The sequence below is a fragment of the Mytilus trossulus genome, chromosome 5 (genome assembly GCF_036588685.1).
Source record: "Mytilus trossulus isolate FHL-02 chromosome 5, PNRI_Mtr1.1.1.hap1, whole genome shotgun sequence".
NCBI classification, from domain to species: domain Eukaryota; kingdom Metazoa; phylum Mollusca; class Bivalvia; order Mytilida; family Mytilidae; genus Mytilus; species Mytilus trossulus.
The window spans coordinates 71,693,651-71,717,744 of NC_086377.1; the positions used below are offsets into that span (position 1 = coordinate 71,693,651).

The 24,094-nt window shown below is 32.7% G+C and overlaps 1 protein-coding gene across 1 annotated transcript; it reads left to right on the forward strand.

Annotated features, from left to right (window-relative positions):
• Nucleotides 1-2,694: 2,694 nt before the first annotated feature.
• On the forward strand, nucleotides 2,695-12,222 carry LOC134718268 (uncharacterized). Its single transcript, XM_063580762.1, has 11 exons — nucleotides 2,695-2,854; nucleotides 3,606-3,689; nucleotides 4,809-4,940; nucleotides 5,183-5,314; nucleotides 6,262-7,030; nucleotides 7,937-8,016; nucleotides 8,474-8,790; nucleotides 9,148-9,249; nucleotides 9,907-9,996; nucleotides 10,545-10,632; nucleotides 11,216-12,222. The coding sequence occupies exons 1-11, from the start codon at nucleotides 2,761-2,763 to the stop codon at nucleotides 11,299-11,301; spliced, it is 1,974 nt and encodes a 657-aa protein (XP_063436832.1). The 5' UTR covers nucleotides 2,695-2,760; the 3' UTR covers nucleotides 11,302-12,222.
• The last annotated feature ends 11,872 nt before the right edge of the window (nucleotides 12,223-24,094 follow it).

Here is a 24,094-nt window from a genome sequence, read left to right on the forward strand (position 1 = left end):
TTATATTAAACGGCTGCAAGATCGGACACTTGTGATCACTTGCAGTTATTATAAAAGAATTGTTTTTTGTTTTATCTAGAAGCAAGTTAAAAAAGTTATCCACGGATAGGAACAATATGTTCATATCATGGGTTATCAACATCGTTTTTAACGTTGCTTCGTTCCCCATTTTTCACAGATCCTACATAAGTAGTCCTTCGCAATTCATCTTTGTTTGCCTTGGATTAAAGATAATGTTTTCCAGGAAATGTTCAACAGAACATTTTACACTGTACAGTATTACATGTATTGCACATATGGTGTTGTAAAATTATAAACAATCTCGTCATTTATGTAAGATTTGTCTTGACGAATTACAAATGATATCGTGAACGTTCGCAAAAGAACTTATGCGAACAGGAATGAAATATTTGCCACTTGAAATTTTGCTACAATCAAAATCAACCAACCGACATAAATTATATACTACATGTAACAGTATACTCATAAAGTAGGACGATAAATGAACAAAAGACAAACGCGGGACACAGAAGTACAAACAATATACCATCAACTTTGAAAACTAAAAGAAAAATAGAAACATGGATCACGAAAACCATGCAGGGGCTCCTCAGAGAGTGGAGAGAACTTGCATCTAGCAAGACTTTTTCCGGGAAAACAATTTTATGTTAGGCAGTCTTTTGTTTCAGTTTTTTTTTAATTTCCAACATTTTCCTCAATGTAGTTACGGCCCTGATACATGATTTGTCTTTCATTCATTTTGACATGTATTATTATTTCTGGTATTTGAAACCGTTTATGAAGTACTTTCCCTCCGCAGTTTTAAGCAATTACCCTAGTAGCCATTTTAGAGATATGATAGAAAAGCGCAGCAACTAATATAAATATAAAAAAAAAATGTTTAATTTACTGAAAAATGTAAAATTTTAACAAAGCTGTGGTTGGTTTAAGTTTATTATTAATTATTTTAGGTAAAGCTATCACATCAGGCTCCGATTATATGAGCTCCAGCATGATGCAAAAAAATGCGGCCACTGAAAATATTCTGTCTATGCGGAATTGCAATGCCAGTACTAAGCAGAGTCAACAACCGAATCTGACAAAATAGAAAATAATATTCAACGAACTAATTTGCCGAATTAGCCTAGTGACACAATGTCTAACTCAACTAAAAATGCTTCGAAACCTACACCACAGTGATGCATCTGGTCCCTGCACACAAGCACAAAATTCCGCTTTTACCTATGCACAACCGACAGCTAACCTAAAGTCATTCTCATCCTCACACTAACCCTTTTTTAATTACAATTTTAATATGCATACAATTTTCCATCATATAGTAATCTTTCTTTCGACTACACTAATAATTCCACTCTTTACCGACCAGTTCCAGAATATACATTGAAACCATGCCCTGCAAATACTAAGTACAACATTGTTTTTAAAAATACAGCCTCGTGAAAACCGCGTACAGAAACTGATGACACTGCATGAAGACGATGGGATTGATTGATTGATTATTGGTTGCTTAACGTCCAGTGGCAAATATATTATGCATATTCAGGACGAGAACAAGTTCACAATAAAAACCATAGGTAGGTTGGTACAATAGAGGTCATATGTGATGATGGTCGGAGAAATTTAGACAGCCACCGGAGAAAGAGGGTATATTAGATAGGGACAGAAATTTTGCCTGGCAACAGGCCACCTACGGACCCCTCAGAGAGTTGTTGCAAGGGTTCTTAACGTGCAAAGAGCGTTGTTCTCTCTTTACACGAGGCATCGGATTTAACGTCCCCCTTCTGACCGGACTGCGAACTTGATACATCCCGCACAACCAAACGGACGCCCTACCTCGGTAAGCGTTTTACTGCCGGTCGGGAGAATACCAAATGACCAAATTTCTATACCCCAGTCACCCTTGGGGATTAAAAAATCTGATGATGATTATATATAACTGATTCCATTTCTAAAAGGGAAAATTTTACTTGAATTTAAAAATTTAGATGTTGTATGAAATACTATATTTTAAAAATTCATGTGAATTTCACGTGAACAAATTCATGTAATTTTCATGTGAAGTTCACGTGAATTTCACATGAGATTCATGTGAAACTCACGTAAACTGATTTCACGTCACGTATAAGCTCGTTTGAGGTGAAATTCACGTGAATTTCACGTGAGATTCACATGAATTTATATTCACGTGAAATTGGTGTGAATGAAAAATGCCTGTGTATACTTGTATACTATTGTTTCTTGAACATTGGTTTGGAGTTGTAAACATAGGAAACTCTAAAACTATAAACTGAAATAGTAAAACTTTTCTTCTTCTGTATTGAATGACATCTTCAAATGCTAGGGCAAGTACATTTAGATTTTGAATTCCTTGACATCATGTCAGTGTTTCAAACAAAATCATTGATTGATCATGTACATCTCTCTATACAAATATCTCAACTCTTGTTTTCAAAATGAAGTATACTTTTATAAATGTTAATCCATCAATAAGCTGCATATTCTTATTACATTTACCCTTGTGAAGTACCAACTGTTCATTTTAATGTGGAACGGTCATACAAATCACATTTATTTTATTCTTAGACTAGACTTAACACAATATCGATCAATACATGTATATTAGTTTTCGTCAATACAGAAATACGACTGTTGGCTTCATGTTCAATGCTTGTCAACGTTCACAAAACACATGATGTTTTCTTATAATTTAAGGTTACATATGAATCTGGAAAAGCGAAAATGTATAGTTTGAAAAACTTATGCGAAGGTCTTGGTTTTGGGCCAGCTGTCAAGACTCGTTCAGGTTTTATGAAAATATGGGACTCATTGAAAGGTGAGAAATGTATTTAAAATTTGTGTGTTGTTCTTGTATTATGAGTATATAGTATATGTATGGATATTGGCTTCCTTGCATTCGTCACAACTCGGCCGAATCCGTACCTCCATCTAAAGATAGAAGGAGAGTAGCGGTGACTCCGAGGATTGACAACTGCTACTCTTGATTTTGACTTTTTGTCAGATATTCGGAATCCTCTATTTTTCTCCATGAAGTACCAATTAAAAAAAAACTACCAACCCTTACTTTTTAATTCATATTGTTATGCCCCACCTACGATAGTAGAGGGGCAATATGTTTTCTGGTCTGTGCGTCCGTTCGTCCGTCTGTCTGTTCGTTCGTCCGTCTGTCTGTTCGTTCGTCCGTTTGTCTGTTCGTTCTTCCGTCTGTCTGTCCGTTCGTTCGTCCTTCTGTTCGTCCGTCTGTCCCGCTTCAGGTTTAAGTTTTTGGTTAAGGTAGTTTTTGATGAAGTTGAAGTCCAATCAACTTGAAACTTAGAACACATGTTCCTTATGATATGATCTTTTTAAATTAAACCAAATTAAACTTTTGACCCCAATTTTACGGTCCACTGAAGGTGCATGTTTCAGGTTAAAGTTTTTGGTCAAGGTAGTTTTTGATGAAGTTGAAGTAGTGTGCGGTGAGTGCTTTTCTATGTTTACTTGTCCAATTCGAATTGTCTTTTTTTTACTGAAGAATATAACTGTAGCAAACAAGTTTAACTACAATATGTACATAACTTTTACAGCAAACGTAGATAATTATCAGCTACAGACATCTTCAACAGATAACATTGATCAGTCGAAGAACCAAGTTAATATGAATATTTCAGGTAGATGTGATTCTTTTAATACATATTTGATATTTACACACGCTTTCGTGAAAACAAGTTACAAAATATAAACAAATTCATAAATATGAGAAAAAAAACAGATTGAAAAACTCTTACCATAACCAATAATATTAATTCATATTTTATGAATAAAAGAAGTTATAGTATACTAGTATGCGAGATGACAAGTAACGATTTTATAGAGGTCCTATTATCGCCGTATTACATTTGCGAATATTCAGCCACTGAAATACAATGTTCAAAAATGGGGAGGGGGGGGGGCAATATAAATGGAATGTAATAAAAAATGCAGTTATGGAATTATGAGCTGTGTAAAACTTGCAATTGAAAAGCTGTATCCGTAAAATATTCAATAATAATGGACAGGCCGTCTATACGGACAAAAGGTCTTTTGCCCCCCCTATTTTTTCCATTGTCATTGTTTCATTAAAAAATTGAACACGCACCGGCGTAACACGGAGAAAATAATGGCAATTTAGACAGCTAAAACTGTTCTTATGACATGACATTGGAATAAAAAAAAATCATGTGTCACGTTCGCGCACCGAACACCTGCAAAATGAATGATAATTACAATATTTGAATTATAAAAGGAAGTCTACCAACTTACCTCACCCAGTTGCTAATATTAGTGGTTTTGAAGTTCACCCAAACAAACATTCAAATCTCAGGGACTATTCTAACATAAAACGTAGCTTTCCGAAACAGAATTTAAGAAATGAGAAAATAGGGGGGCCAAAAACAGGCCTTATCGTACCAGAATTGCCAGTTTTCCTGCCACATCGACTTCCTGCAACAGAGATTGGTTTTGTTTCTGTTATAATTAAGAGTTTTTATTTCTATTCACTGAATCATAATATGGGTCATGTGGTCAATTTTATTCGTTGAACTTAGTTCTAAAGCATAAAACATGGCGCGAACGTTACGATTTTGTTCGAGTATCCGTACAAAAAATGATACTAGAAATTAGAAGATTTTTTTTTTACAAAACATACATTAAAATTAACATTATAATAATTGTGTTTGCAAAGTTCCATTCTATTGTTGTGACACATACGAAAAATCTAATTCAAGATATTGCCTTTTTTCTGTGAATAGATGTACCGGGAGGGGAGGATTTAACCAGGACTGACGACAACGTCAACACATTGGATAATGTGCAAAGAAAATCCTCGACGCGTATGTCACCAGTCCACACGAAATTATTGTCACCAATGGACAGTTCTGAAGGTATTTTTTTAATCCTCCTTCTTGCAAACAATTGATCTGCTGCGTCGTAATAATAGTCATGTGTAATTAAAATAGGTATGCAAGTAATATAAAACATATTCCACTTAATATATATATGCTTTTACAATAAAACTGGAAGAGACCAAGATCAAGTAAAACATGTTAATGAAAATTGTTTACTATTTGAATAAAAACCATAATTACGATGCGAAAATGTTATGTATATTTTATTTTTGCAACAGATGCATCGACAGTTGAAGATATTCTAGAACGTAGCATGAGTTCTTGCACTGAAGCGCATATGAATAAAGAAGACGTTTCCGATAGCACACCAGTTACAGTGGAGCAGTCAATTTTGGACGATTATTTAATAGGTATTATATACCATCTTCATTCTCTTAATACTAGTAGGTGCTACTCATGGTATGAAGTATAGTGTCTTTTAATCTTAACTTTTATAGCTGACCAAATGTTGTATTGGCTTTGCTCATTGTTGAAGGCCGTATTATGGTGACCTATAGTTGTTAATTTGTGTCATTTGGTCTCTTGTGAGGGGTTGTCTCATTGGTTATCATATCACATCTTCTTTTTTTTTTTATACTTGTCTGTTTTTTAGACATCGCGTAATATATTGTTTCTCTAGTTGCTGTTTTTGTTTAATAACCATTTAAAAAAATAATAGTGAATGTGTTGAATTTATGTTAAATGTCCAGTGGAAAATATTATATTATATGTGTCTATCCAACAAGCCCAGCCAAGACGTTAGGCTTTATTCATTATGTAACACTCCGGAAGAAGAGTCATCATACAAGGACACATTGGAGACGGTTATTTTCTCAGCGGAGAAGCTGCAGGTATTAATTTTTAAGTCGACGATGACGATTACGATGACGGTGACGTCCAGTGGCAAATATGATGGGCATATAATGGCGATTGAGTGTTAATGTTTTATTAATACACTCATATATTGTACTAGATAGCATGCTAAATTGTGTTTTAACCCAGTACTTCTCAGTTCTTTTCTTTTACTACGAAATGTTACATGTTTGGCGAAAAAGTAAAAATGGGTAAGTCTTAGTTTTGAACAAACTTGGGGATCGAACACACGATTACAAGGATCGCTTCCAGAAGCAAGACCACCGAGGAGGTCTTTTCGTATTGCGTATACGGGTACTGGAAATTGTAACCATATCAAAGTTCAGAAATATTACTTTTATTTCAAATGTTCAAACACTTTCTCATTAACTGAACAACATATCTTTTTGTATATTTTGAATTGCTGATTTTCCATTCTAAAATAATAGCATTTGTTTACTTTTAGGAGACACATTAAAGGTACATATTCAGAACTTAGTTACACCTGCCGATGATCGCTGTTTTCGAAATCTGGACACGAAACATGCTCACTGTCTAAAACAATTTTATGAAAATCAGCAAATGTGTCATACAATTCTCATTGGCAACATTGTCAGCGATGTTACTACTAATAAAGATAATTTGTCAAAGCTTCTTCAAGAACCTGGCAAAGTAGCAGTTGAAACTTTAGGTGGTAATCATACAAGACATGCGCTACAATGTTTATTCGCAAGCCAAACCAAACCTATTAGCATGGTAACATGTCGGTTATACAACAAATTACCAGACGAGTTGGCGCTACAATTAGGATATGAACACAATGCATCTAATACAATAGGAAAACCGACAAGTTTTGTTGATTTAGTAAAGGTGTTTCGAAAAGAAGCAACAAAAATAGTAGGAGATACAGATATTAGCTGCATGCAAAATAGTGAAGTAAAGCAATGGAAAGATATTTTATGTACCATTCTAGGGATGGACAGAAAGGCGGGAGAATTTCATAACAAGTACAAAATTGTTTTGAAAATTGCAAAATCAAAGGATTCAGTATGGAGAAAAATTTTAGAATTCTGTTTCGCTTTCGAAATGAATGAAATTAGAAATACTCCAAGAGGATCTTTAAAGGTTACACAGTTGAGAGATTTTTCAATGCTTTCTAGTGATAACCAAATACATATTTTGGAAGAAACATTACAGACAAAAGACTGGAGAGTATTTAAGAGAGAAGTAGAAAGGTAAATAAATGCAAATCATGTCGTTTGTACTGTAAAACAAATTCACTGCATTATATGATTTTCTTAAATGTTGATTTTATATTTGAAAATGAACGATACTTCCTTACTATTAATTGTTCATTTCTTGGTTTGTAAAATATGCTTCAAAAGGCATTCAGCAAACATTTACGTTATATCGGGAATGTTATTAAAAAAAAAGAACCGTGACTTTCGTAATTTAATTCACAGTTTAAGGAAAAATTGGAGCATTTCATCGACCTCAGTAAGGAAATTCATTTGTAATATTATGATATTAAAAATAAATTATGAAAAAAGGAATGTACACACCAGTTTTCAAAGATTTATCACCTATAAAATTGTTCACGAAAACAAAACACAAAAAAACACCTAATAAACGCTTAGACAAGAATAAAGGAAATGTGCAGGCAATGTTATGAGAGACAGCAACCAAACGACACATATAAACTAAAACTATCTAGAGACAACACATAGCCTTACAAATATAGGCAGTCGCCATACAATTTGTCAAGCTTTTAATTTTCCATTATATACATTTTGTGAATAAGTTGCACAAAGACTACCAAAGATCTTTCGTTTTATCGAAATCACAAACAAAAAATGTATTTATGAAATGTCAATCGCAAATTCATCTCGTCAACCTTTTCGATAGGTCGTGTATTTGGTGGTTGATGTAGACTGCAGCCTTGTAATTTTGTAAACTTTGGTTTTTTCTTAATGTATAAAAAGTGCAATTTCATAGATCGCATCGATATTTTTGGTAATAAGCCCACCTTTCATTTAAAACAAACCCCGGTATATTGAAATATTACTGAAAAAAGCTCGCACTGTACTTATATCAGTATTGAAGTTACTAACTTTGATGATATCACTGGATTTATTTTGTAGTGTAAGTTCAGATCGAAAGAAAACACCTGGGAAAACAAAAGCAGATCCGTCAGAAATGTTGACAGAAAGATCAATGAAAGGTATTTTAGCACCTTAAACGAACATACAGAATAAGTTTCATGCCTCCATTTATGACAATTTTTTTCTGAATTTTATCATTTCACGGGATTTCCAAATGTCATTGATTTATATGATTGCGTACTTCAATGTTTGAACATCATTTGGTGCATTTCCGAACGCGCATCTAAATCATAAATCCCTACTGCATGGCTGGCGGCACAAAACTGCCATTTTGATTTGTTTTAGTTTACAATATTATTCCCAAACTACCGTTTTGTTAATTACTGTTAAGAGATATTTTTTTTTAAATTTTAATGTTTTAATTTGTTGATGAAATTTTTTAATATGAAATACTAGACTCTCAAATTTCTGTTGCAAGCTGGTTTTACTGTAATAAGGGAATAGTTCACTTCTTCTTCATGACAAGCATTTAAAATGTGTCTTTGCCGATTTGAATTTACCCATTAAATAATTGAGTAATTTTATTATATTTATCTAGTGAGTGTAAAATAAAACAACTGACTACCGAAAGAGAAAAATTGTCAACTACTTCATCAACATTAAAATCAAAGTTGACAGAAGAACAAAAGAAAACAAAGGACTTCGAGACATTGTTGAATCAAGAAAGGAAAAAATGCAGCGCACTTGAAATTAAATTACAGCAATTGAGGAGATCAGAGACTGAACTCAAAGTTGTCTTGGATAAGCAGATTGATAAAAGTGAAAAATCTGGTAATCTGCTACAAGTTGAAAAAACAAAATACCAAACCCTGGAAGAAATGTACAATAAATTGGTAAGTTGAATATTCTGTTTTATAGGGCTGTAATAGCCCTTTAGACAAAACGCTTATTATTTTGTTGATGATATGTGGAATAATATTCTGAAACAGACTTTCGATAGTTATAAGATCACATTAATGATGCATAAAGATTTGTTCAATTGACCATACAGTCTGCTGATCTTTATCTTGCATTACATAATTAATCAAACATATTTATCAGCTTAGAATAAATACGAGAGACAACAAAGAAAAATGGTTTATACAATAAACATCTTGCATGTTATGTACCTGTTTTAAACATAATAATAAAATAGTTCTTATTTAAATGTTCTCAATACGCAAACTCTGAAAACAATGATGTTTTTACAGGAAGAAGCAAAAGCTTGTTTAGAAAAGAAAGTTCAGGAATTTGAAGAATCTATTAGATGTCAACATACTGAAAAACACACAAGCCAAGTAGACTACTCTATTGTAAGTTTTATAACCTACGTATATATTTACCTAACAATAAAAAAAAAAATGTCCTCTAATTCTTTGTTAATTGTTTTTCATTTGTCTTTTCGGGGACTTTTATATAGCTGACTATGTTGCTAACAATGGTAGGCCGTGCGGTGACCTATAGCTGTTAATTTCTCTGTCATTTGGTATCATTGGCAATCATATTACTCATTCTTTTTTACAATTAGACATTTTTTGTTTGTTCAACAAATGATATTAACTTTGATCTGAGTGTACGTAATTAACTTAAAATCGGGAAGATTTGTTGAGTTTCGTACACGTGTAGTTCTGCTTTCGTTGCAAGTTACAAAATAATTTTGACCCCTGTATTCATAATTTCTCCTTTTTTATTTTGTCAGATTCTATTATTCATATGCATTTCCTTTACAAATGATTGATTTTCATTGGATAATTTTAGTTCCAACGTGTGTATCGTCAAGTTTGTTGACTATTATGTATATCAGTCTAGTATGTCAAGTGTACGTTAAGTTTGTCAATATAGATTTGTATATTAAGTTTGTTTGCTGTTTATGACTACATATTACTGTAACTGTCTGTGACGTGCCATTGTCATTAGAACACTTTTCATAAAAAAGATATACATAACATATTTTTTTTATATATTTACAGGTATCAGGTAGAGTCTCGACTCCAAAACAAAAACTGAAAAATGACTGCAGTGACACTTTAAACAAGAAGAAAAGAAGGATGAGTTCAAAGGTAAATAAAAGAATAAAAAAAAGGTGTACAAACAATTATAACAAAATCTCCGATTACAGAATAATTCTGGCTGTGACAGTATTGGCGTAAATAGACAGTGGGCAAATTTGAACATTCTGGACATTTCTGTCTCTCCAAGAATGTTTTCTATCCAGAGCAATTTTGAAAAAAAAGTTCTCAAAACTTGTGCTTTACTCCAAATCTTTTTGAGCCATGTGGGCCATATTAGTTGGCAGGTGGGATCATAAAAATTTTTAAAACAAAATATTCCAATGATGAGTATTGTCGAATTTAGATAAATCTGGCAATATAATTTCAGAGGGGAAGATTTGCTAAAAGGTTTACAGATTACGACAATACATGTAGTACGCTTTTTTTAATCTACTTTTAGGACGAGTTTAACTGCTAGATAGGTGGAGCCAAGTCGGCCATGTCTTTAAACCTTGTCAATCTTTCTGGTCTAGACACGAAGAAATACACGGTGTGGTATAAAATCTATCATATGTTTTGTGCAGTTGTAAGATGCTTATTTTTCATTTATGTTATAGGAATTTGAAGTTGGTACGTCTGTTGAAGCATTTTGGTATCCAGACAAGTGTTGGTACACTGCAAAAATACTAATGAAGACAGGAAAAGGTAAGTACTGTTTTATTAAAACAAAATTTGGAGGACAAGTGTTATCAGATATAATATCAGACTGTACAAAATAATTCTGTCGTATAAAGAAATTAAAGTGGAAATGTTTGTACTCAATCAACACATGTACAAAATGTATGTAAGTTGTAAAATAATCATATTATTAAAATTCTCCAAACCATGGTAGCAATCCTGATGAAGCAATTCAACAAAAAAAGACTTGGCGTTTATTTTTACAGAACAGTACTTGTACTAAACTATCGTTTCGGTATATATTTATTTCAATAAATTGTTTTACTTATGAACTTTGTTATAAATCTGTTTGCAAACTGAACGCCATGTATCAAATTTACTGTAATATGGATTTTTTCCAAAGTACTACTTTTAGGCGTTGCATCGTCCTGAACATGTTTGTACTATTTTCCGATGGACGTACTTTTTTAGGCTTGTCACCACTACTTGATCGAAGTCAGTTACTCTTTACTAGTATCATTATAGTTTCAACATTCAAGCAAAATTAGTCCACAATTTATTATTCATTAATACTCAGATCTTTTAAAAATAAATTGATTTTTTTTTACAGGCTATGAAGTAAAGTACGATCTTGATAAATTTGTCAAAGATCTCCCTTTGAAATATGTAAGAGCAGAAAAGATATCTACAGAATAGACAGATTTGCTGAAACAAAGGAGAATGACCATCATTGGAGGATAACTATGATGCTAGCCAAAGAGGAGAAATATTTGACGAACATGTGTTATTTTTATAATTATTATTGTTGTCCCTATAGAAATAATATAAAAAAAAATGTTTTAGATATTGCGTAGTTGTTAATAATTGTCATAGAAATAATCATATAGCTACTCTGCGTAAGGAAGTACAGCAGTCACTGTGACACATTTGTGGATTTCTTTATCATTTACTTTAACACCAGAAATTTGCGGAAAAAAAAACAATAGAATATACCAATAATAAACGTTTAACTTTTGATTCATTAAGCTTATTAATTGCATTTTAAGTTGGGTAGTGATGTTTAATGGATAAATGATAGTTAATATCATTGACTTTAAGTTTTCTACCATTTTAGGTGAAGCGAATTAGTATCTACAACGTATATTTCAATATTAAAGACAGATACACCCGGTTCACAAAATCGTTAGAAAAATAAATCTAATTTCAAATACAGTGTTCCAGAGTAATATGCAATTTCAATGTAATCAATTAATATAGATCTAAAAACAGAAACATTTATATGAAATTCATCTTTAAATAAATACTTCGACTTGTATGGTTCACGTTTTTCTTTACCAGAAATATGCATCATTTCGGGGCTTTTTATTGTTGAAGGTTCGGTAAGGATTTTGCTCTTTTTAAAAGGCCGTATGTCACAGAAAACCTATAGCTTTTTTATGTCATTTGGTCCCTTGCGGAGAGTATTCTCACTCGCAATCATACCACATCTTCTTATTGAATATTTGAAAACAAAATGTTACCGGTTGATTATGTATATATACTGAATGTACCTTTTTAGTCTATGAACAATTGTGATTAGAGTAACATTTTCACGTTGTTCTTGGTCTAAGAACCAAAAAGCAATATACGCATTATATTTTACATTCAATTTTGTTCTTGGTCTTAGAACCAAAAAGTGTTATACGCATTATATTTTACATTAAATTTTGTTCTTGGTCTAAGAACCAGAAAAATAAGATTGATACTATTTTATTTGATATCATTCATTTAGTTGGTCTTTAGACCAAAATCTGTTGGACAATAGCGCTATCATCTGCATAAATGTAATATTTTATTGTTTAAATTAATTAAATATAAACAACTTAGCACTGACGCCTAATGTCTAAAGTGTTTCTGTTTTTGGTCTCAAGACCAGACTTCTTCAAGCATAAACAGTTTTACGCAAGTAAATACAAATAACAGTTCGTTGTGTTGTTTTGAAATGATGGGTTCATGCATGGATTCAGCCATACCAGATTTATTCAAATTGAGAACTAACCCGATATTTTTATATTCTGGTCCAATGACCAAAATATGTATACATCGATCTAAAACTATTCCAATTCTGTAAGACAAAACTGTTATAATTTATCAAAAAATAATTGGGGGAAATTTCAATGTCACTGCTAGTGATATATCAATGGTATGGGTGTTATAATTTTCTAAATTATTCAAACTTTGCAATTAGGTCAGTTAAATATGTCGATCTGCATTGGTATTTTAACTAGTACATGCAAGTATAATGGTTGACATGTATCAAAGAGGAAAAGAATGCATTTTCCCTTTTAGAAATGGATTCAGTTATATCCTATTGCCGAATTATTGATTATTAAACTTTAACTGACCCTTCAAAAATAAGAAAAAAATTACCCCTTCATAATAAGGATTTATGTTGTTTATAGATTGTTTTAAGTTGATTTAAATTAAACACTTTGGTATTAATATAAATATATATTTAACAATTGGCGATTAAAAAAAAACATATCGGGACAGGACAAAAACATTTTTTTTCTCATATCGATGATGTTTTTAAATCATGACAATGATTTTAGTTCTTTTCAATTTTAAAGGCAGCGCTCTTACCAATTGAGCTAAAGAAGATCTCCCCTAACTCAACTAGTTAGACTACCTTTACATCTCCAGGTATACAACAACAAAGTCCAACATTTTGAGGGTACTGATTTGCGCATTGTCACAACAAAACTAAAAGTGTTCAAGAATTGTGCAAAGGTCATCTTTCCAGAATAGTGCGGTGCCTGTATTTGAACTTTTTCAAGGACAAATGTCTGTTCACACATTCAACGAAAGATCAAAGACGACCAAGCCATTCCTGCGTAAGGAACTAGTTGGACAAATTGGAAACGGTCACCTCAAACTTAATACCCCAGTAGTGGAGAATTTTTGTTCACGTCACTCCGAATTTCAATTCAAAACTTTTCCTATTAATGTTCAGCTAAAAGTTCTGAAATAGTCCCTTACAACAAATTTTAGTTTAGTTTAAACATATTTATTTATAGTGGATTGGGAAACAAGTTTTACAACTTATATTAATCCCTTTCCACTTTGCGGGTGCGAGTGCTGCCTTGTAGCGGCATTAGCCTACTCTTTTTCGAAATCTACAAGGGTGTCTTTAACTTGCAAGAGATATGGCTCTCTCTTAACACGGGTCAGCCATTTATCGTCCCCTTCCGACGGACTATCATCGTTTCAACAAATGTTTCAACAAATATTGAATAGCAGAAAATGTGTAACATATCAATCCCAAATCTTGTATTTTTGCTCAAATTAATTAGCCAAAACTACTAATTACTTGATAACTGGAAACGTCAAAGTTATTTACATGGTATAACTTTTCTTGTGAATCATGACAAAAATCCAAACTATGGTTCGACGAAAATTTTAGCAATGGACAAAATTGTGTTGTCGTTGTTGGTACTTGGGTAAATTATATTGACGTTGCTAGTTTATTACATTTTTTTGTTGCTGATTTTCATGATCTCTACTAGCAAACTTTTAATTTTCATTTAATTGTCAGTAGACCTGGGTAAATGCTAGATATGTCGCACGCTACACTGGTAACACAAGAGTGTTGATAATTTCTTATATTAAAAATAGTTGCTTCCCTAATAATCTTATCCACTGCATCTACTAGACCGATTGTTTCTTATCTTGAATCACTTTAAGAAACAATAATGCTCTGAATATGAAAAAGTTATATATCATAACATAGAGAGGGTAAGGCACAAATCTGCATGATATACCTTTTCTGAAATAGAATATAAGAAGTTTAAAAGTTTCATACAAACAAACATTTTTTATTGATGAACACCATTTTCGAAAGCTTTGCACAAGATGTAAGAGTGCCCTGATTGAACAGGAAAACTGGCAATTTTTGTTAATAATGATTGGATGAAAACTTAAAATGTATGTGCTTTGTTTTACTTGCCAAGACATCAACTTAATTCAGTTTTGGGGCATTCATCTTTATGTTTAACAATATAAGCATAAAGGTATCATACATCTAAACTCCAAAAATATCCCTGAATCTTTTAATGAACATGGATACAGACATACACAAGAAACAATATCGGCATCCTGGTCCAACTCCTGCTCTTTTGACAGGAAATCTTCAATGTTGTCCAAATGCTTGAATTGTTAGTGTTGTAACGGCCTCATGTTGTCTTTCTTTAGAAGGTCCCTTATCTCAAGAGATATAAGATCCTTCTCTGCAACTCTTTAAATAAAATAAACATTTATTAAAAACATATAAATTCAAATACATAAATGTTATTATATAAATATGAAATAAAACCAAAACAATTGAAAGTAATATCACTTTACTTTTTAGTCCCTTATGAACGAAATAGAACGGGATTCCATGTGTACACTGTCTTTCTGTCCGACTCAATCAACATCTAGTTACAGGTCAAATTCGTTATTTTCCGATTTTCATTTTTCCCCTTTCTCTTATAATATTTTTTTGATAAATATTTAGGCTAATAATAACTAAACTTCTGTTAAAATGGAAATAACTCGTGTATATATGATAGTATATTTTATAAGAGTCGGATAATACTGTAATGTCGCCTGCGTCGTAGTCTGTGAAGTTGTCGTCCAAACATGCACTTAGTGACGAGACAATCACTAAGTTTCAGTGAATGAATCTACAATGTGCAAATAAAATATCAATAAACTTCAGTGAAATAAATCCCAATATTTCAAATGAGAAAACAATAAGTCATAAGAAAAATTACATTAGCAGCTTCTGGACTCCCTTCTCGTAAAGATTTTATCACAAAAATTGCAAGCGACTCCAGTGGTTTGTCCTAAATGTGGGATAGTAATATGTGATTTCAGCCTGGTCTTTGTGAAAAAAGATGTGCCACAGGTATCACAATCAAACCGTTGCTTGTTCATTATGGGTGTATCTAAAATAAATATTAACTACTAATTCTTAAAAAAATGAATCTGAATTGACAATAAGCATCATGGAAGAATGAATAATTAATGCAAAGACGGTTGTTTGGTAAAACGAGGTGGACATCCACGAATAATTAACCTATGTTTCGCCTTTAAAATCGGTTAGAGTTACTCTTAAATTTCCTAGCTGTTTGTTCCCTTTTTTAATAAATGGCGGGCGGATATTGAGAATACCCTCGGCACACTAAACCACGAACGCACAATGCAAATAGATTATCACCACCATTAAGAAGTCATCCTGTATGAAAAATTAAACCTAGAAAAGGGGGTCTGTTCGATTGTTTAGTTTTTAACTATTTTATTTCTTTATAAGTGTAAGCATTTCCGACATTAAATAAAGTCTTTTATGAATCGAAATCATCTAAAACATTATAATAAATAAATATTATAAAATAATCTTATTTATACTTGTAATAGCGCTAACGGACGCCGAACGGATAACTTTGTTGCGTGTTTTCGTGGTGAATTCTGGACTCCATTCTCGTAAAGATTTTATCGCAAAAAATGCAAAGACGGTTGTTTGGTAAAACGAGGTGGTCATCCACGAATACTTCACCTATGTTTCGCCCTTTAAAATCGGTGTGAGTTACTCTTAAATTTCTAGCTGTTTGTTCCCATTTTTAATAAATGGCGGGCGGATATTGAGAATACCCTCGGCACACTAGACCACGAACGCACAATGCACACTGCAAATATCCCCAAGGGTGACTGGGGTATAGAAATATGGTCACTTGGTCTTCTCCCGACCGGCAGTAAAACGCTTGCCGAAGTGGGGCGTCCGTTTGGCTGTGCGGGATGTATCAAATGCGCAGTCACGTCCGGTCAGAAGGGGGACGTTAAATCCGATGCCTCGTGTAACGAGAGTGCCACGCTCTTTGCACGTTAAGAACCCTTGCAACAACTCTTTGAGGGGTCCGTAGGTGGCCTGTTGCAAGGCAAAATTTCTGTCCATATCCAATATACCCTTATTTTCCAGTGGCAGTCCAAATTTCCCCGACCATCATCCTAGACGGCCTCTATTGTACAAACCTACCTATTGTATTTATTGTGAACTTGTTCTCGTCCTGAATATGCATGAAATATTTGCCACTGGACGTTAAGCAACCAACAATCAATCAACAATCAATCACACTGCAAATAGATCATAATATAGTAGATCTATTTCATAAAGTATGAGAAAAACACACCACAACATAAAGATTTAACTATAACCTCTGAACCATTAAAATGAGGTCATATGACATCTGCCAGTTGGACATGTACACCTTATAGTCCTTCCATACACCGAATAAACTAGCCCTATTGCTTATAGTATCTGAGATATGGACTTGACCACAAATATTCACCCTGTTCACTATTCCATGAAATGAGGTCGAGGTCAAGTGAAAACTGTCTGACAGGCATAAGGACCTAGCAAGGTACGCACATACCAAATAAAATTATCCTATGTCTTATTATTAGAGAGAATTTAACATTAAAAAAAATCTGAACTTTTTTTTCAAGTGTTGACTGAACTATGAAAATGAGGTCAAGGACATTTAACATGTGACAGACAGAAACTTCGTAACATGAGGCATAAAATTGAAAATGGAAATGGGGAATGTGTCAAAGAGACAACAACCCGACCAAAATAAAAACAACAGCAGAAGGTCACCAACAGGTCTTCAATGTAGCGAAAAATTCCCGCACCCGGAGGCGTCCTTCAATCTATATACAAATTATAAAACATCCAGGTTTTCCACCTTTTAAATATAAGGCTTTTAACAAGTAAGCTAACGCCTATGTAAAGCTTTCTGTTACAAAAGTTGCAGGCTCGACAATTTTTTTTTTTTTTGAGAACAGTCAAATCAAATTTTAAGAACACAATAGGAAGAGCATGTGATATCTACAGTGTTGAAAGACCATTGAAACAAATAGAGGTACTCATATGACAGTATGTGCCAAAAACTATTTGAAGAACTAGCCCTATGGGATAGTAAAAAAATATACTAGCCCGAATTTATATGTACTGGACCGGATACAATATGTGTCACCGTTGAGGATCGGAACCAGCTAGGGAGAGGGGGGGGGGATTTGTGGCATGCTCCCCCGAGAAAATTTTGGAATATTAGATGTAAAATCCTGCATTCTGAGGTTACATTTTTGTATCTGGAAGTTTATATAACTTGTCAAAAATGTAGAGTTTTTTCTCCATGTTATATGAAAAATTCTACTTTCCTTCAATAAAACCTTCTCAAAACTGTTGAGAAAAATGACTACATTCTTTGAATTTAAGACAAACATGTAGATGTAAACCCCTTGCCATCACATATTGTTTATTCAAATTTGACTTTTGAAAGTTAAAAAGATCACCCTTTCTGATTCAGACCAAAAATAAAAGAAAGCTTATATTAATTGATTATATATTTATTCTTCATAATTTTTCATGATTTTAATAATTTATGCCGTGTTGTGTATTATAATTAAGATATTGCAGAAATATATATCTTAGCTGGTTCTCATTCTTATATTTTAAATACAATAAATACCTGACCAATCTCATCATGACCAACCACAACAGTTTATTGGTCGACTGTGATTGTTTGGAGTGTCTCAGTTAACCGTGATGGTCTTGAATAGCCAACTCTCCTTCTTCTACCTGAAGGGGTAATCTGAAACAGTACAAATTATTTAAAAGAATAAACAGTGTTTGTCAGAAATTTTAATTAAGTTTACAATTATTCAGGCTAATTTGTAATCAAAGAGGAAACTTAAACTTATTAAAACTTCGTCTAGAAAGAGCTTAACAGCATGGGAGAAAATACATGAGACATTAAGAATGTGTTAAGGCATACAATGATACCGTGAACTGAGGACAGTAAGTATTGAAAATAAGTAAACAGGAATAAATTCATCTTTGAGCTAATATTATCCATTTTTTCTGTTATGCAGACAAAAAAAAAATTGAATGAACAATTACCATCCAGTTATCAATTGCTGGCTTTGGGCCAAACTGTTCAATATTAGCAGTCTCAATTTCGACTTGGATCAAGTCCTTTAATGTGTCCGTCTTTAAAATGACCCCGCCTCTTGCCTTTGCTGAGTTTGGTTCTACTGAATGTAGTTTCGTTATTGACACTTGTTGTGGTAGACTGAGCAGAGCATCACTAACAAGCTTTATATTTTCAAGGCCATCACTGAATGTTTAAAACACAGATCCCCATGTCAAGGTACCATCATCTCCAAGGGTGACTGGGGTATAGAAATATGGTCACTTGGTCTTCTCCCGACCGGCAGTAAAACGCTTGCCGAAGTGGGGCGTCCGTTTGACTGTGCTGGATGTATCAAGTTCGCAGTCACGTCCGGTCAGAAAGGGGACGTTAAATCCGATGCCTCGTGTAAAGAGAGTGCCACGCTCTTTGCACGTTAAGAACCCTTGCAGCAACTCTTTGAGGGAAAGGCAAGGCAAAAGTTCTGTCCCTATCCAATATATCCTTCTTTTTCCGGTGGCAGTCCAAATTTCTCCGACCATCATCCCCGATGGTCTCTTTTGTATAAACCTACACATTGTATTTATTGTGTACTCTTTCTCGTCCTAAATATGCATGAAACATTTGCCACTGGACGTTAAGCAACCAACAATCAATCAAGGCACCATCTATTAGTCTGTTACTGTACCTAAAAAATTAATACACAAAATTGTAAATATTAAATATCAGACATATATGTATAATGTTGATGGGGCATTAACAATGGAAAATATTACCACATGGATATTTTATTTTTAAAAATATTAAGATGTTCAAGGAAAAAAATTGGAGTAAATGAAACTCTTACAGAGTTAGGAGTTGTTTACCCTATATGTAACATTAAGCTCAAAATACCAGAAAACAAGGTCTAGATCTTTAATTAAATGTGCAAATTTATAGAGTAGTAGGTAATTTATGTGTAAGAACTTTCATTTCAATATAGAAAATTACATGTTTTTATCATATTTATTGTTGTATTTTACAAAAAAACAGAAAACTTTTGTTTAATAATATTTTTTTCCAAATTTGCCACACAAGGGGAGGCAACTCAAATGCAAGGGCAGATAATTCAGATTAAGATACTTTTACATCAGAATGTGTTAGGAACTTGCATATTTTGTAATTTAGCAAGAAAATTGGTGTGGTGACCCCATTGTTTTTCCTTTTTAACTGAAAGCATACGATTAAAGCTATCTTCTCATATGTTATCTCAAAATTCTATGGTTTAGTTAACGCTTTATTGCAGAAAATTGGTTTATCCATGCATAGGCTCTGTGTTGAAGACTGTGCATTGATCTAAAATGGTTTACTTTTTAGATTGTCATTTGGATGGAGTGTTGTCTCATTGTCACTCACACCACATCTTCCTTTACCTATAATCTATACAAAATATGTCAATTTTGAACACTGTGTAGTTTGAAAATAAGCCCTGTGACCCATTCTTTTTATGATTATTTTTTAAAACGCAACTTCATTTGGCAAATTATTATAAAAATCAATATTTCTATGGGTTAAAATTTATAGACACCACATCCACCTTAATGAATTATGATAATGCACATGTATCACGACTTAAAGTTGAATCTAGTACGTAGTGTACATGGTGTAGACAGAAATTAAATAATATACCAATTTTTCTCTAATTTAATACTGTAATTTAAAATTCTTAATAAAAAATATTTACTAGAAGTTAATTATCGGAAATTAACATTTTTATCTTAAAATTACCTGATCGACCAAATAGATATAATTTTGGTCTCTCAACTGCTGATTGGATATTGATGTTTTTCTTGTATGGATACTTTTCCATATATATTCTTTGTCCGTTAGAAAATTGGCTGGATCGTGTAGCCATGAGACCATAAAACAAATATAGGAGTGATTTTAGATATCACTATGGTCGTAAGGTAGCTTGGAAATTTATACAATCAAGCTAATAACAAGGAATGAGGAACTACTATATTAATTGTCAGGTAAATTGTAGACTTACTTTCCTCATAAATAAATAACGAATTTTGATTGCTTCATCTAAACGTTCCCTGTTGTGATATATTGTTTCATGACATATTGATTTACACTTTGAAATAGTAATTCAGGGAAAACTATATTCCTGTACGGCAAAACATGTAGGAAAGGTGTGTATGGAGGAATGTCTTGGAGGCTATAATAGCCCCATCGTTATTAATGATAGTGATAATGATGACGATGAGAACGATGAAAATGATGTGTGCATGGAGGAATGTGCTGGAGGTTGTTGTAGTACGGCTACCAATAATAGTGATGATGATAAGGAGAATGACAATAATAGTGATAGTGGTGATGATGATGATGATGATGATGATGATGATGATAAAAATGGTGAAAGTATGGCAGCCTTTGTCTAGAGGTATGTATTACCATGTTACAATTCCTATTGGAAAACAAAAAAGAAAACAGATATATCACATAAATTTTTATTATTGGCAATGTAAAATTAATACAAAAAAAAATCTGCATATCTCCCTGATATAAAGACAAAATAGGAATATAAATATATAATACAAAATCTCCAAATCAGTCCAACATCTATGCCCGAGAAAACACATCAAAATGATGTTGGGCTTATCATCTGCATCACTTAGAAAATACCATAAATACAAATTAAACTGTCATTTGAATTAAAATTTGCAAGTTGACAGAACCCACATGTTTTGTTAACCTGATTTTGAAGTGATAATTGTTGGCCAAATGTATTAATAGTAAATACACATCAATGATTCTTAATTGTGTCCTATTTAATAAATTATGTGTTAAGTTTATTTAAAAAAAAAGGTATAATTTGAATTTTGAAGCTGAAATAGAAAATAAAGTCATTTAACAGAGAAATTAACAACCACTTTCATGTTTGAAACATTTTTTATATCTTTAATGTACATGCAAATTATAACCAACATGAACAAACAATAAAATTGAATTATTATACATAATCTAATAAAAATATATCATATATATATGGCATAAAAAGTTGACAATGATAAACCATATTTTTCTTTGAATAAAAACATGGTGAAAATGAAAAATTGAATGATTGCATAATTTAATGTGCTTATTGTCCAGCAACACATATTACATTCATATTAAGTATAAAAACATCATTTACAATGTAAATGAACAATTGAAATAAATACCCAACTAATACTAAAAATGTTTTCAAAGATTTAGGAATACCCTATTGCTGACAAAAATGCAAATTTTTAAATTGTAATAATATTGATAATTCTATGTAAAGGCAAAACATAAGATCTTGCATTTTAACTTGTTTTAGTTTAATTCTTCTATGTAGATCCACTTAATCCAAAAAAAACGTTTTGATACCTGTAACAATTATCCTATAAGTATATAATGACAATTTGAAGTATATAAACAATATAGCTTTATCATTATGCAAATGAACACATATAATTAGAACTTTTCAGGAAAGGTCCATTCTTCATCTATACAAAGAGCATTCAAAGCAACTGACTACTTCGATTTAACAGGCGTAGATGTGGTCATTCTTTTTTTTTTCTTCTTCCTTTTTGTGGAGTGTCTTCCAAACGCCTCTTTCGGCCAATTATTTCACTTACATTCCCTTTACTATCTGGACCAAAGTAATATTCTACTTCGTTGTCTTCGGTCTTTCGTAGACAGTCTTTTCCTAGGAAGTTTGGTAATCAATCCATAGGGTTTCCAGCAGTAGACAGATACTCAATTTGCAGGTTGATTATATCTGCAATCCTTTCAATTGCTGACTCCGGTTGCAACCACAACTGTCCGCTCCTCAAAGACTTGCTGTATACGGGGTCAGTGTTCTGGTTTTGGTGTTTACTTATCATAGTTGCTTTTCGCACATCATCAAATGAACTCTCTAAATTCATGGCTTTTGGACAATATAACTTCTTCATAAACATCTTATAGGTTGGAGTATCAATTTGGTAGATGTTTCTGTTACCCTTTTGAAGTAATTTTGTTCGGAAGAAATCATTATTAAGGAACAAATTAAGCATTTTATAAAATTTAGGAATAAAATCATTCCCACCCATGCAGAGTACAATAGAAATTTTCTTTGCAATGTCAACATCTTCAAAATGGCTGTGAAAGAATTCTATTAAAGACATTATATTGTAAACATCAATCTTTTGGTTTGGTTTCTGTAATACGACAAATACTGGGTGGCTATATTTCCCTTGTGCAAAGGGCCAGTTGTCTGAAAGTGCAAACATATGAATCGGAATGGCATCTATATCTCCTGATGTCACGATGCTACATGCTGCTTTTGACGGAGAAAGCCCTGCTTTGCACATACACAACCAGTCAACCTGAGACATTTCAGCTTCACCTTTTCTTTGGTGTATATCATTTAGATCTTGTATAATTGGCTTAGGACACGTTTTCTTGAATGAACATTGTATTGGTATAGTATAGTTCGGACATATGCATTCTACACTATGTTCACATGGAACAACCTTCATATTCAATTCACTGTCAATATCGAGAATAAAATCAGCCCCTATTTCAAGTTGATTCGCATTAGCAGCCAAATAAGTACTCATGATGGTCTTTCCTTCTCTGGTAGTCACAATATCTTCTTTTCGAAATTGATTCTGGTTTATCATCTCATGGGATGTTCTCAGATGAGCAATGGTTGCTTTTGTTTTTAAAGTTCTCTGTTGGTGTGTAGCTGCCTGGAAGGTATCTGGTGTAAAGGAATATTTTTCCTCACAAAGTATAAGTCTTTCTGCTGTTGGGAATTGTCGAAGGATTGGTTTTATAACTGCATTTTGAACATACTTTATATACTGTATGCCTGAGGTAACCTTCGTTTTAAATTTAACACCAGCATGTACATATATCCATTTATCTGGTTATTTCTGTACTTGAGTGGTTATCAAAAATTTACACGCTTAGCTTTTGTTTTAAACATCTGTTTTGAAGCAATATTATCTGTCCCTAATCAGTTGTTGATGACAGATTTATGTATCTACTTAACCATTTTATAATTGAGAGAAGATATGAAATTTACCCTGTGTAGGGCTTAGTTTGAAGACTGAAATATCCCAGAGATATCAAAATACAAAATATGAGCACATTAAACATAACAAATGTAAATTCTGAGTCTCTTTGTCAAGGTAATACAAAATAAATCCTGCAAATCTCCCTAATATAAAAATAACATAGCAATATAAATTTATAATACAAAATCTTAAAATACAATCTCCCTCATAAACAAAAAATGTAAATTCTGAGTCTTTTTTTGTAAAAACATTAAGACAATATAAAATTGATACAAATCTCCCTGATATAAAAAACAAAATAGCAGTATAAATTTATAATACAAAATCTCAAAATCTCCACATTGAGACAGCATATGATAGGTGTGTATATTTATACGTCCTAATGCTAATGTGGAATAGATACTAATGTTGTAACAGAAGGTTAAATAT